The sequence below is a fragment of the Bactrocera oleae genome, chromosome 6 (genome assembly GCF_042242935.1).
Source record: "Bactrocera oleae isolate idBacOlea1 chromosome 6, idBacOlea1, whole genome shotgun sequence".
Classification (NCBI taxonomy): Eukaryota; Metazoa; Arthropoda; class Insecta; order Diptera; family Tephritidae; genus Bactrocera; species Bactrocera oleae.
The window spans coordinates 67,969,994-67,984,782 of NC_091540.1; the positions used below are offsets into that span (position 1 = coordinate 67,969,994).

At 37.6% G+C, this 14,789-nt stretch overlaps 1 protein-coding gene across 1 annotated transcript in view; it reads left to right on the forward strand.

Moving 5' to 3' along the window:
* The window catches only part of LOC106623731 (putative uncharacterized protein DDB_G0271606), a 106,768-nt gene that overhangs the window by 86,272 nt on the left and 5,707 nt on the right, over window positions 1–14,789 (forward strand). Inside the window, exons 7-8 of the mRNA XM_036364373.2 lie at window positions 5,598–6,667; window positions 13,125–13,256. Coding sequence (XP_036220266.2) covers window positions 5,598–6,667; window positions 13,125–13,256 — 1,202 coding nt within the window. The remainder of the gene's footprint in view (window positions 1–5,597; window positions 6,668–13,124; window positions 13,257–14,789) is intronic.

The following is a 14,789-nucleotide window of genomic DNA, read 5'->3' on the forward strand; positions in this document are numbered from 1 at the left end:
GTTACAGCTTTCTCAAGTATAGCCGCTCATTTAAATTCACTCAATCAGTTTATCTATAAACGCGATTTTCTTGAAACTACATTTTTTTAATTTGTTTCAGTGATTACTCGGGTATAAATTACCCGACCACTATCCATTTATTCTTCTTGTTCTTTATAAAAACTAAATAAAGTTCAAGTCTTGCAATATTTTAAAATAAATAATTAATCGAGTCACCCTGTAAAAGCAAGTGGGTTATTAATATTTTTAGAAACTGTCGAAGAAATAAATACATAGTATATAAATAAACCCGTCTGTACTTGTCATGTTCAACATTACGTTGAATGAGTAATAACGGTATTACTACAGCAAATAAAGAAAGCTCGAAAGGTGTGTACCCTCAGCCAATATAATAGCATTGCCAAGAGAATGATTGATTGCAGTGCTCAAGTATTGGCAGCAAAATTTATTAATGACCAACGAATTGTAAACATCTGTCCCCTTTTGAGCCATCAGCGGCAGAGTAGAGTAAATTGGAAGCAATTGAAGGCGCATGTGTGTGCAATTGAATAATAGTGTAAATAAATATATCATTATATATAAATATATACATATGTGCAGCACAAAAAAAATTTACTTTTGAGAGTAAGGTTATATTTGGCGTAGTTGTGAAACACTCTAATGTCCCAATTCACGCTTCAAAGTGCATTTTAATTAAATTTCTATTTCGGTTCGGTTATTTGCCGAAAACTGTAATTTATATATTATATATATTTTTCTATTTTTTGGTGTAAACGTAACAAATGCGCAACAAATTCAAATCATTTAACAATTTTCTGCACTAAACCCCAGTGGCGCACACCAACTTACTCAGTGCATTAAGCACTCGTTATTGTTGCTCGTGAGCATGGAGCCTTAAGAGGGTATATTGAGAAAAAGTAGTAGTATTGCTACTTCGTGTACACTCCACCAACTTTTACCAATTTCTCACTACTTAAAATATTTATATATCATTAAACCGTTTACATTTCTTTCCACTCCTACTCCTCTCCTCCACTATTTTCTCTTAATCACACTCTTTATACCCTGAACAGGCTAGACTAAGTTTGTAACGAAGTTTGTAACGAAGTTTGTAACACTCAGAAGGAGACATCGCAGACCCTATAAAATGTGTATATAAATTATGGGCATGTCAAGTTGAGTCGATTTAGCCATGTCCGACGGTTTGTCTATATATTGTACATATGTGTACGCAAACTAAACCCTCAGTATTAGAGTTCTCGATATGAAGTTCTGCACACGCCCTTTTCTCTCCAAGAAGTTGCTTATTTATCGGAACCGCTTATAACGGACTACTATAGCGTATATTTGTCATACAAACTGATCGGTTGAAACCAAGTTTCCCGAATCTTCGATAATCGAGTCACTTTAACCTATAGCTGCCATACAAAATTTTCGAACAAAGTTCTTGTCAATAATTTTTGTATATATGAAGGGTATTAAAGCTTCGGTGCAGCCGAAGTTTACGCTTTTGCTTATTTATTTGTTCGTTTATGCAAAATTTACTACAAAAATTAAATTCGCAGCAAAGTTGTTGCGCCTCAAACGAAAGTGCTGGCATTTCAACAATTTATTTCGTTTATTCAGTTAAATTTTTGTGTACTTTCTCTGCTCAGCACTTCGCTGCGTGCGGTTACTTTCTGTAAATAACAACAAACAATTCATCACTCGAATGTCCTTTTTGTTGGCTGCGAGGCAGCGGCCACCTTTCTTTGTTTTAATGCGGCTTGTGGGCGCTTGGCGGCTGGCAAATGCTGACTGACGGCACAGAGCTGAGGACTGTAGGAGATTTGTCGCAGTTTGTTGGCAACAATTTTTCCCACTCCAAAGGGTGATCCATACAAACACACACATACATATACGATGATTCGTATATGGTAGTTTTATTCTTTTTTTCAATCAACCACTGTCACTACCGGAAAAAGAACTACTCGTTGGCCTTTGCTGTGCGCTCGCGCTTTGATATGCGGCCTGAAGTGTTCCGTCAACACTACAAGTGCGTCACACGCATACTCGTGCAAGTTCACACACACACATACCCATGTATACATGAGTGCATATTTGTATATTTCTCGGCTTACAAAAACAATGATCGTGTGTCCGTTTGTCGGCGAGTGCAAAAATAATACCGTTGGGCGTTGTGTTGCAGGCACTCTTACTTGTCGCCAGTTTGTTTGGCGTAGACATTTGCCGTTGACGGTCGGGATAATGATGACCAACTTGTTTATGTGTGTATGTAGTGCCGACATGTGTGTACTTTACTCGCTGTCGCTTAGTGTTGCCACTATCGTTGTGCTTTTCGTGCTGCTGACAGTTAATATTTAACAAACGCTTGACGTCTGTGACCCAGTAGGAAATTTTTGGGTTTTTCGCAAATTAAACTTCGGATACCCTTGGACGAAAAAATTTAAACAGTACACGAAAATGGGAAACGGGTGCAACAGATTTTTATAATATCGTCTAGCTTCAATTACAGAATGTAATTCTTTACAGTTGTGAAACTTAGATATTTTATTTGCAAACAATTTTGCACGAATAGCAAATTTTTAAACGTCACTACATGACTAACACATATTATAGTCAGAAAACCCATACATTCCTTAGCACATAGATAGGCTTTTAAAAACGCTCTGGCAAAGTCAGAATTATAATATTTTTCAATAAATAATAGACAGACAGCTTAAGTTCGTTTATTTGGTAGTTAAAAAAACTAGCGGTGAGGGATTAAAAACGCGAGCTTCTGAGTTCAAACTCCTTCGACTATTATATAAATTCAACTTATGAAAACTAATGCTATGTCTTGTAATTAAATTATTTTAAGTTATTGAAAATAGTGCAAAAGGCATTTTTTCTAGTACTAAAGAATAAGCAAACTATTTCAATACCCTAAATTGTTAAAATTACAACGCGAAAATGCTTCTAAAATGCTTTTATCAAAAATACTGGCAGAAATTCCACGTAACATGTATTTATTAGTATTTGAATCTCAGCGACATCTGCCAATATTTTCAAAATATATTGATCAAAGTTAATGTTAATCACATGTTAAAGTTATCCCTATAGGGCTTGCAGTCATTTGCTTTAATACAACAAATTTCATGGCGTTTGGCTTATTTTTAAAGTCATTACTTGCAAATGAGCTGTTGTTAACTAATTTCAGGTTTTAAAATCAAAATTTTAAAAAGTAGGCTATTATCTTTTTTTTCGACTATCGATGTCTCAAAACATGTATCTCTCAAAAGATCTTTTAGACATGGTCACCAAGCTTTCTTTCTCTCGTTTTTTCTCGCATTATCTATGAAATGGAGTTAAGAAAATAGAGAATAGCGTATATTTGTATGCCTTATAAGTGCTCTTTAAAATTACTTACCATTACCAATCTCTAAAATGTCCAGCATGATCAATAGGATAGTTGTATTAATATGTCGCATTGACAAAATTTTGCAAATGCCGTGAAACCTCTTAAATTAAGGTTTGATTTTTTTAGTTTGTTGATAATTAAAAACATTTTTATGTATATATTTTTTGTAATAAACGTTCTATAGCTCCTAAAAACACCCTATATGGGCATGATTACCAGTATACATTTCACCTGGAATAGATATCATTAAATGCAACTACATAAACAACAATTTTAAACCACAAAGTAACCGCAACTGCCACACATTTATCGTGTACGCACACACACAATTGTCGAATCATCAATTGTTGCCACACCACTTACCACAAGCCACAAATGCCACACAGATTGTATTCGATACAGTGACAATAAAATGTACCGAAAATACAGCCGCCCAACCAACGTTTACCGCAAATCAGCCAGAAAGGTCAAAACACAAAATGGCCTACATACATACAGACATACAACCGCAAATTGAGTTGAGTTGACTTGTGGGAGACGCGGTGGCGTTCAGTGGACTCAGATTTGGTGGCTAAGCAGCGAACGTGCAACATGTTGACCTAGAGTTTAAGCACTTGTATGATGTTTGTTTTAGGGTGCTGGAATGGGTCGAAGAAGGCGCTTAGTTCTACGTGTATCTGTGTGTGTCTATGTGTGTCTATCAATCAGTGAGGCAGTTGGTGAGAAATTTGTGTGGGTTGTAGCGTTTGCTAAAGGGTTGAGAAGCATTTAATTTTTTCTAAATTTTTTGCAAGAGTTAATAGTGGTTGGGAGTAAAGAGTAAACTGTTTGCACTTTATATATATATATGTTAGTATATAACTATATATGTATGGTATATTCATCAGCGAATATTGACAATATCAGTGTCTGTCAAGCAGCAATTTTTAAGTGTTTGACTTTCGGATTTACTGCGTTTTTGTCGTTTTTGGTTAGAATGGTTACATTTCGATGCAAGACACTAATTGTCAAATGGGAGAATGTACTCGTATGTGCTTTTTTGCCAGGTTTTACTATTTCTATTGCATTGGAAAGCACTGATAAGCAATTAAGAAGGACAACTTCGGATGTAATCGATGTGTGTGCCAAATAATTGTAAGAATCTAAATTTTTAATTAACTGGTGACCGCAAATATGTTCCATTCGGCCAAAAATTTTCCTAAAAAGGAGAAAAAACCTTCACAAACACAAGCAATTTCTTATAAGAACTTTGATCGGTCAGTTTATATAACAGCTCTATGCTATAGTGACTCCATCTAAACAATTACTAGTAGTTCGGAGATTTAACTTGTATGACAGCTATATGCTATACTGGTCCGACTTGAACAATTTCTTTAAAGTTTATACCATTGACTTCGGCAATAATTCATGCCAAATTTGGTGAAGATATCTCGTCAACTTAAAAATGTTCCATACAAGAATCGAGTTTTAATTGATCAGTTTGTGTGACAGCTATATGATATAGTGGTCCGATATCGGCGGTTCCCCCAAAAAAGTACTTCTTGGAGAGAAAAGTACGTCTTCAAATTTTCAGAGCGATATCTCCTAAATTGAAAGATTAGTTCGCGTATATACCAACAGACCGGTTAAATCGACTCAGCTCATCTGATAATTTACATACCATATATATTTTATAAGGTTTCCGACGTTTCCTTTCGTGGAACTACAAACCTCGCAGCAAATATAATGTACCCAGTTCAGGTCATAATAATCTACGTATTTTCAAAATTCTGGTTTCATAAAAATATCTCACCAAAATTCTAAGATATTTAGTCTAAAAAGAATTTAGAAGAGTACAGGGTGGCTAAGGAACATGCGATACCAGAAGTAAAATGTGCATAGAATTATGCTTCCAAATCTCCCTAAATATTTGAGTAATATAATGTAGTATGCAAAATAGATTAAAAGAAGAACGCATGGGTGTAATTTTTGGCAATTTCGCATCAATGTAGACCAAGTAAAGAACACTCTCCTTTACAAAGTCATTTCTGCGGCATCATACTCCCTGCATACATACATACATATATTTTCACTTTCGATTCCACCATCACCATCATTTAACGGTGTTTACATTTCAATTAAACTCTTTGTGCGTCATTTGATTGCTTATGTTTCACTTTTTCCACTCTCTCTCTTTCTCTCTCACTCATTTACACAGGGACTACTTCTACGATAGCTACTGCTCGTCGACACTGCTGCGCTCATCCGGTGTACGTCCGAAGAAGCGTAAACGCCTAATGACATCCACGTCGCGTTTGCTCAGCGATGCGGTGAATAGCAGCAACATAAATGCCGCTGTTGCTGCAGCTGCACTGGCCCAACAACACCAGCAACAGCTGCATCAACAGCAACAGCAACAACAACAGCAGCAACAGCAGTCCACACACTTGTTGCCCCATCCACATCATCAGCATCACGTGCAACAGCAGCAGGCGCACAATCACCATCAACAACAACAACAACAGCAGCAACAACACCAGCATCAGCAGCAGGTAGCCGCCGTCGCCATGGCTGCCATGACAGCCAACCTATTGCCACAGCAACAATTGTTGCTACATCAACATCAACACAGTTTGTTGGGCAATGCCACCGCTGCCGCAGCCGCCGCCGCTGCTGCTGCCGCTACATGCAATGGTGTTGCTGGCGGTGCGAGTGGCGCCAACACACCCACCAATGCCGCACATCACAATCTCAGCGTTTATTTGCAACAACAACAACAGCAACAACAACAGCAGCAAATCAAACAACAGCAACAAGCGGCAGCGGCTGCAGCCGCTGCGGCAGTCGGTCAATACACGCTGACCGCGACGGGTGGCTTACAATTGAAATCGTCGTCAACCGTGCAGAATGCCACATCAGCAATAATTGCCGCCGCTAATCAAACAACATTGCTGAATGGTGGTGGTACTGGCGCGGCTGCCCTCAGTGGTGGTGGTGGTGGTGGTGCCAATGAGCAGTTGTCAACGGCAGCCAACAACTATGGCAGCTTGGCAAATGGCCAGGCGCAGCAACAACAACAAGCGTCATATATTGGTGGTGCCTTGCAACCATTGACATTGTCGCTGCCCGGTATGCAGCAAACACAGCAACAACAACAACAGCTGCAGCACAAGTCATCACTTTTGCAAAAGCAAACACAACAGCAACAGCAACCGCAACAACAACTGCTGCCGCATCAACAAGAGCAATTAAGTTCGAATCAACAATGGGGACCGTTCAAAGTTTACAGTAAGTATTGATGATACGCTGAGCGACTATTGACAATTGACCAATAACGGTTGCATAAACCGCCCGACCGACGGACGAGCACAGTGTCTATGCAGACATATCTACTCGTACAAGCTACAGTTTGTGCCTGGTAAGCAACTTAAACGGAATTAATGTGGGATTTCCGCTCGGCTCTTTGCTTATGGAGATGATGAGAAAATTCAGTATGGAGAGACATGTTGCAAAGCTCTAAAAGGGCTTGGATAGAAACAAAGGTTGACAAAGAATTTGTTTGTGTAGGTCGGCAAAAAGTGAAACGAGGTGAAATTGAAATATTTTAGCTCCTGTATACTCAGGGTTTACCATATACAGTATGATGGCTCCTTCGGACAATTTTCGGGGGAAACTACAATATCTTTGATAAAACCGACAGATAAACCGTAAAGTGAAAAGGCATTGTAGGTAGGACTTTCAACAGAACAAATCGCAGCGCCATCTACCGATTTCACTTATTATCAATAAACTTTTCTCGATAAAGTTTTAAAATATTTGAATAATTTAGTTTCGTTGAAAATTAAAATCTTGTTTTGTTTTCTAAAAAGGTTCACTCCTTGTCAATCGCGGGAAAACTTCGTAAAAATTGTATCGGTTTTGGGTGTCACGGAAACCAGTTTTAGCGGTTGTCATAATTATTGACTTTATGGAAAAAAGCTTGATATTCCCCTAGTACATCAAGTGGATTACTGTGCTTGTTTAAAATATTCCTTTTAATATTTTCGTAGCTTTTTTCTTCCAATAAAAAAAAAGCTTAAATAGCGGAACTCAATGTAAACTTTAGTAGACTTTATTCGGTATTTTAAAATTTAATAAACGCTTTCAAATTTATTAATTTACAAGTTTTGTCACATTAGTCAACAGCTGATTCCAATATTGGTTTTGCATATGTTCGAAAAGACGAAAAACCAATCAGATTCTGTGACACTTTTAAAAATGAGATTTAGTTTGCAACTCGGACAACTATGTAAATCTGTTTTGGAGTCCACAACACCGCTGATTATTATTTGTTTGTAACACCCAGAAGGAAACGTCAACTACAATATAAAAAATATATATGTATATATGAGCGGCGTGACGAGCTGAGTCGATATAGCCACGTCCGTATGTCTCTTCGTTTGTCCATCTGTATATAACTAGAGCCACAGTTTTTAAGATAATTATCTGAAATTTCGCACACGTCTCTTTCTAATTAAAAAGCTGCCGATTTGTCGAAAAATGAAGTCTTTGTAAGGAAAACTTTTTATTTGACGCGATATCTTCACGAAATCTTTCATAGAATAATATTCAAGTCAACAATAGAGTCTCAGAAAAAATTGATCATAATCGACCACCTCAAATCAAAACCAAAAGTTCTTCTATGAAACCTTTTTTTTTAAGGGTATTCTAGGTCCGGTGCAACCGTAGTTAACCATTTTACTTTTTTTTCTTCATTTCGCTTGATTGCGCTCATTCGTTTTCAAATATTTTCCGATAACCTTTCTTTAAGTTGAGATCTTTACGATAGTTTTGTAGATATATAACACATTTTTTGAAAATATGGAGATATTTTCGGTCAACAGAAAAGGAACATGTATTTCTGTAAAGACATTGTTTTATAAAACACTCACTTAGACTCTGAAGTCTCATGAGGAGGATCAATGAGGTTATGTAAGTTATGTTACTATCATTACTGAATGACTATGTCAACAGAAGTGAACAAAGCGTGGAAATCCATATCTGAAGAAAATTTTTCTATAAAAAAACTCAAGAATAACGACAGTCTACACAATGGTATAAATCACGTCTTCCTGAAAATCTAAAGCGAATAATAACTCTTATTTCGCTTTAAATTAAAAAATTTATGAAAATGGTATTTTTAAAATCGATATATATAAACCTATCGACTTTTTATTTTAAACCTTTTCAACACGTTTTTTAACGTGATACTTTGAAAGTGTGAAAAACTTGAAAGAAATTTGATTTTTTATACGTAAATATTCGAAATGTATTTTTCAAAAACGGTTTATTTAATTTTTACGATTTTAACTGTAAGAATATTATTGTTAAATGCGCGTAATATGGAATACAACGCTGCACACAGTGCGGCCAAATATCAGGAGTACATTGAGGGTTTGCTCAAATTGAAAGGTCGAATGCTGTCCCATGCCATGAAGATGCTATTGAAGAAAGAGGATGACGAACAAGAAAATCATGGCAAAGGTGACGGAGCAGAGGAAGAGCATTTCATTGATCTTGGCAGTCATCCGATAGCTACGCCGCGTACTCTAAATGCTGAAGACTTTACAATGCCACCGAAAGAAAACACCACCTGCAGCACAACAACCGAAAGGCAGACTGTAACGTGGGTTGCTACCACCCATTCGCAATATCGCAACATGAAATATGGTAGTAAAGGTAGCGATCGCGAAGAAGAAGAAGCGCCAACACGGAAACATGCGTTGGATACGGATGAGGCGACGACCGAACGTTGTACTAATGAAATGAAAAGTGGGCATGGGCACAGAGAGAAAAACCGAGAAGAGGAAAATACTACGAGAAAACACGGTTTAGACAGCGAAGGAGAGGCTACACATCGACATCACCATAAAGATAAACACGATGAAGATCGCGAAGAGGAACAGCATACGACAAGAAAACATGATTCCGAAAACGAAGAAACCGTAACGGAACGACACGACAATAAAACGAAAAACCGACACACAACTGAAGACAATGAGGAGACAACAACGACAAAAAGAAGTGAATCAGAAGTCGAAGATGGTAAAAAGGGTCACAACACAACCAACGATGAACACAAGTCTGAAGATCATGAAGAGGAAACATCGAAAAAGAAAGCCGATAAAGAAACAGAAGAAGAGTCTACACAACGTAGTCATAATAAAACAATGGAAAAAAGTGATGAAGAAACGGTTACAAGAAAAGAAGAATCCAGCACTAAAATAATATCTTGCACTTGTAATCGCGGAGGGATGGAAACTACTAAAGCCGGTCATGAAGATAAAGGCTCACATGAAACTAACATCGAAAGACCGCACACCAAATCAAAAGGACCATCTGCAGCAAGAAACGAAGAGGACGAGCTAGTTAGAAAAATTGCGTTACAACTATTTAAGTCACACATTTTACATAGAAACGAAACCACGACAGAAAATGCAGAGGAAGAAAAATCCGGCGAAAAATCTACGGAAGAGGATGAAACAGCAGAGGAATGCAGCGAAAGTCCAGAAGAAGAATCAGAGTGTGAAGAAGAAAGTGAAGAAAGCGAAGAAAACGAAACATGTGGACCCGAAGAGGAAGAAGTACCCAATCAACCACCATACAAGGAAGAATCTACAACAGCTGTAACCCGAAAACAACAGAATGAATCGGAAGTAGAACAAGAAAAACAGGGGCATAATGAAAGAATATCAACGCATGAGCCGCCAGTTGAGACCAACACTTATAAACAGCATTTTCAACTCTTCATACTTGAACCGTTAAAAGATGGCGTATGGAGACAACAAGGACCCGGAAGATATACTACTTGTGGACCTGACGAAGAAGAAATCACAGAGACAGCTGGGCTACACACCACATGTGGATCTGATGAAGAAGAAATCACAGAACCAGCTGGGCCACACACCACATGTGGACCTGATGAGGAAGAGATCACAGATCCAGCAGAGCTACACACCACATGTGGACCTGATGAAGAAGAAATCACAAATCCAGCAGCGAAGTCGGCAGAGCATGAAACAAATACTTCGAAACCAGTAAACCCCTTCAATGAAGGTGGGGCTATAAAAATACTTTATATTAATGTAACAACACCAACACCAGATTTACTAAGCGGGAGACCTGCAGATATTAATGCCACGAACGATACAACATTCACAACGCCTACTTCGATTGAAGCTTATCCAACGATGTGCTTTCCAGTAACTGAACCGCCGGTGAATGGCACGCTGGAGACGACAACACCAATCTCGTCCCAAAATGTTTCTGTACCGCCTTCAAACGATACGCAGACAGCTACCACGCCCGCTTATCAAAGCGCCTCGTCCACAGTTACGCAATCACCAGAGAGCGCTTCAATAGAAAATACAACTCAGGCACTACAGACAACCCCGGCTTCAGTCACACAACCTCCAGTTGGCGATACACAGAAAGCAACAACCCAAACGCAAACCATTTCTACTCAAGAAGTCGCGACAACAATGAAATTACCGAATAATACGCAAGAAGTGACAACACAATCCCTTGCTGGTTATGCGACCATGTGTTATCCTGTGACCGAAGCTCCCAGCGCCACACCCGCGAAGCCGCCAACACTAATAAATACACAGAAACTGCGAAGGCACTTAAAGCATCGTTGGAAAACCCAACGAGAATTCCGCGCACCTTCAATGCGTGCCAAGCTCAGTCGCGTCGTGCGGGAGTTGCGAGAACGTGAGAACAAAGACGTTGACAAGTCTAAAATGTTGACCTTAGTACATTATGCCGGACAACCACATTACCAACGATATTATTTGCGTGGTCTCAAAGACTCTGAAAGCTCAGAGGGCAGATTCAAGAAGCATGAGGATAACTACTATCCCGACGAACAGGATGACCCAAAGTTTGAAAAGCGTAGTAAAAATCTACAACTGCTCGATTATGAGGAAGTAAAAGATGAAGATCAGTCGGGCATATTTGAGGATGCAATGAAGGTGAAACTGCCGTTTTGTCCAACGAAATCGCCACCACCACAGCCTATGGCGCAGAAATGTGCGGGTAAAAATCACAATATACAACATTTTCGACATCAACCAACGAATAAGCCACTGTCGTTAATGCCAATGGATCAATGCAAGAAGTGTGATGATGAAAAGAATGTTTCGCCATATATAGTACCTATACCACAAATAGATACCGGTTCGAACGATGTTTGTAAGTCACCAGATGATGCTGATGTTCTCAGCTTCGACAACAATTTTAGCTACAAAAATAATTTTGACACTGCCAAGGGCTGTAATGATTTCGGTATGGAACAATTCACAAAGAAGAGTCAAGCTCAAATTTCATTAGAAAACTTTCGCAAACAAGAACAAGCTGACCCCATACAACAGAAATTGAGCTTTATGGGCCGCTTATTGGGAAGAAACATGAATTGTGGAAGCACAAAAATGGCTTCGAATGCAATAAAAACATTACCGACTGCATCACCTGCAAAAGAATCAACAGAAAGTAAAGCAAACAGCTTTTTTCCACTACGAAAACTCTTTAACAAATGGTTCAAGTCAAAACCGAACTGTGATCGATGTCATCAGAAGGCAAAATTGAAAGATCTTCTACACCACAAAGATTCTATAAAGCGTTTGAATAGTGGAACCACTAAGACTAAGCGACAAAAAAGTGAGCAGCTCAGAAATATAAAACATCATAAAATCGATACCGAAATACGTCGACGACGTCACAGAGCCGACTTCGGGTCCAAGCTACATAGTCGACATAGAAACAAACGCAACAATAATATATGCAAAATCAATGCAAGAAAAGCAGCACGGAACGACATCACGGAGCATAGAAAGCGGCGACGACTTGCACTTAGGCGTCGTCCACGTCGCACGAGCATCTACGAACAGTCGAATAATCATATGAATTGGCGAAGTGATGATGTGCCAGATTTACCACAAAGCTGGAATGGTAATTTCGAAAGTGATGATTACAATATTTTTTGATTGGCGATTTCTTTGAGTAATTCATATGTATATATTTCGTAAATAATTTTCTCAATTAATATAAAATATAAAGCTGTCAGATGTTCTTGTAAAATAGTAAATTATATGCAAATATTTTGTAATAAATGTTATCAGCATACGATTAACGTCGTGAATTTCAATTGCCCGGTTTCTAAAGCATGGTTTTCTTTATTAACAGGTTAGGCAAGCTTACTTGTATATATATTTGCTTATGGTATATCTCGCTACAGTGACCTAAATTTACTATCCTTCATAATAGAAATAGTGTCTTTGATGTATTTACTACCAGAATAGGCTTCGGTAGAGCGCGGTCTCGAGTTGTGTGATCATAAATCGATATCATTGTACAACGAAGTGAGATTATTGATTTCGGTTATAGATGCAGACTTGACTAAACTCTCTGCAGGACAAAGCCAGCATAAATAGCTTGAAGTTTTATCTCTCACTTGATAACTTTTGAAGAGAATGTCAAGATAGGCATGTTAAAGGGAGTTACTTTTGGGGGACTTTAGTTATTACGATATTGAATTTTAGTCTATACATGTACATATATGACATAAGTAACAGTAACGAATACGATTACTCATACTGCTGTACACCCAAAAACATTTATACAGAATATGGTGCAATATTAGTACATATCTACATATACATATATATATACTTTCGAAATATATTTAAAAATAATAATTTTTTTCCAGGCAATCCGGACACATTAATTTGCGGCAATTGTCGAGGATGTTTCAACGAACTGGCTGAATTATTAGACCACAAGCGGAGTTATTGCAAGTTGCGTTTCACTTGCAAGTGCCAGGATGTTGCCTTCGCTGCAAGTAAGTACTGCAGACGCCGCAGCCAAATGCTGATGTTTTATTGCCACATTGTTATGCACCCACACCAACAACAACAACATAGACTGCAAGCTCTTAAAATATCTAAAGGCACATGCACATACATATGAATGTATGTATGCATGTGCTACAGCATGTTTCCATTGCATGCCACTTCATGCAAATTGTTATTGCTACACTTACTTTGCATCTTACTGCAATTTCTGTTGAAGTTGCTAAGCAATTTGTATTGTTTTTGTTGTTATGGTTGCTATTCTTCACACCGTTAGCTGCTACTGTTGTTTGTAATTAATTTATTATTGTTTAACACTTTTGCAAACGTGTCAGTCGACACTTGTTTGCACATGTTTGGCTGGCAGCCATATTTCGTTGCACATATTTGCTCTGCAAATACACTAGGGTGGTACTTAAATGAACCTTTTTGTCTTTAAAGCGAAATTAACAAGGTTAGCCTAAACTGAGAACAGCAAGTGTTTTATAAGAACATTAGGGTGTTCTCAAAAAAGTCAAAACTAGTTTGTGTAGTTTTTCTTTTATCAGTAAAAAAAATGGTTTTAAATATATCCTTTATTATTTGTTATGCAACAAATTCATTTTTTCCACTTGCAAATATGTTCGATCACTACTTTTTTAGTATGATCGATTATTTTCTGCACTTTTCACTTCAAAAAACTGGTTGATAGACATCTTTAAAAAAACATCTCCCAGTTTTGGTTTTTAATATTAATAGCAAGGCTTTCCGCTTTTTTCCTTATTACTGGAGAGAAAAATTCATATCTTAGTTTCTACTATTTAAAAAAAAAACAGAACTCGCTAACAAAAAAATTATTCGTGTGCCTCTGTGAAATTCATTATATTTTAATTTGTTTATAAAGCACCTTAATAATAGACAAAGTTATTTTATAGGCGGTTGCATACCAAAAGTTAAACATTCAACACATTTAGCATACATATGTATATGAAGCAAGGATAAAGTCAAATTTTACGACCTCGAATTCGAGCATAACTTGAATGATTGCATAGCTGGGCTGCGCAGTGCTAAAAGAAAAAATTGGGTCTACTTCAGAAAAACATGCCTTAATTATTTGAAGTATATTGTATTTGTTGAATATGTAAAACTCAATACATATGTAGTCTCGAAATATCGATAATCGTCTTCGTAAATAGTCAAAATTTGAAAAAAAATTATCTTAATTTTTTATCAATTATGTAGTTTCAACTTTGAGGAATTCAACTAATTGCAAAAAGTTTCCTACAGGGTCATAAACTCACTTACATGAAGTCGTTTACTAAATTTGTAGCCGAGTTTTAGGCGTACCATCGGACAACATTTTTAATCCATGAAAATGTTGTATAATAGCTTCTAGTAGACAAAAGTGTGAGAATTCATGACGCTTTGTGTGAGCCGGCTGCTGGCAGAAAGGATTATTTTCGAATTTGTGTGAAAGTTGGCAACAGCTGTTGCTCTATTATTGTCTAAAGGAGATGCCTAAATGTAGGATAGTGAGTGAAAGT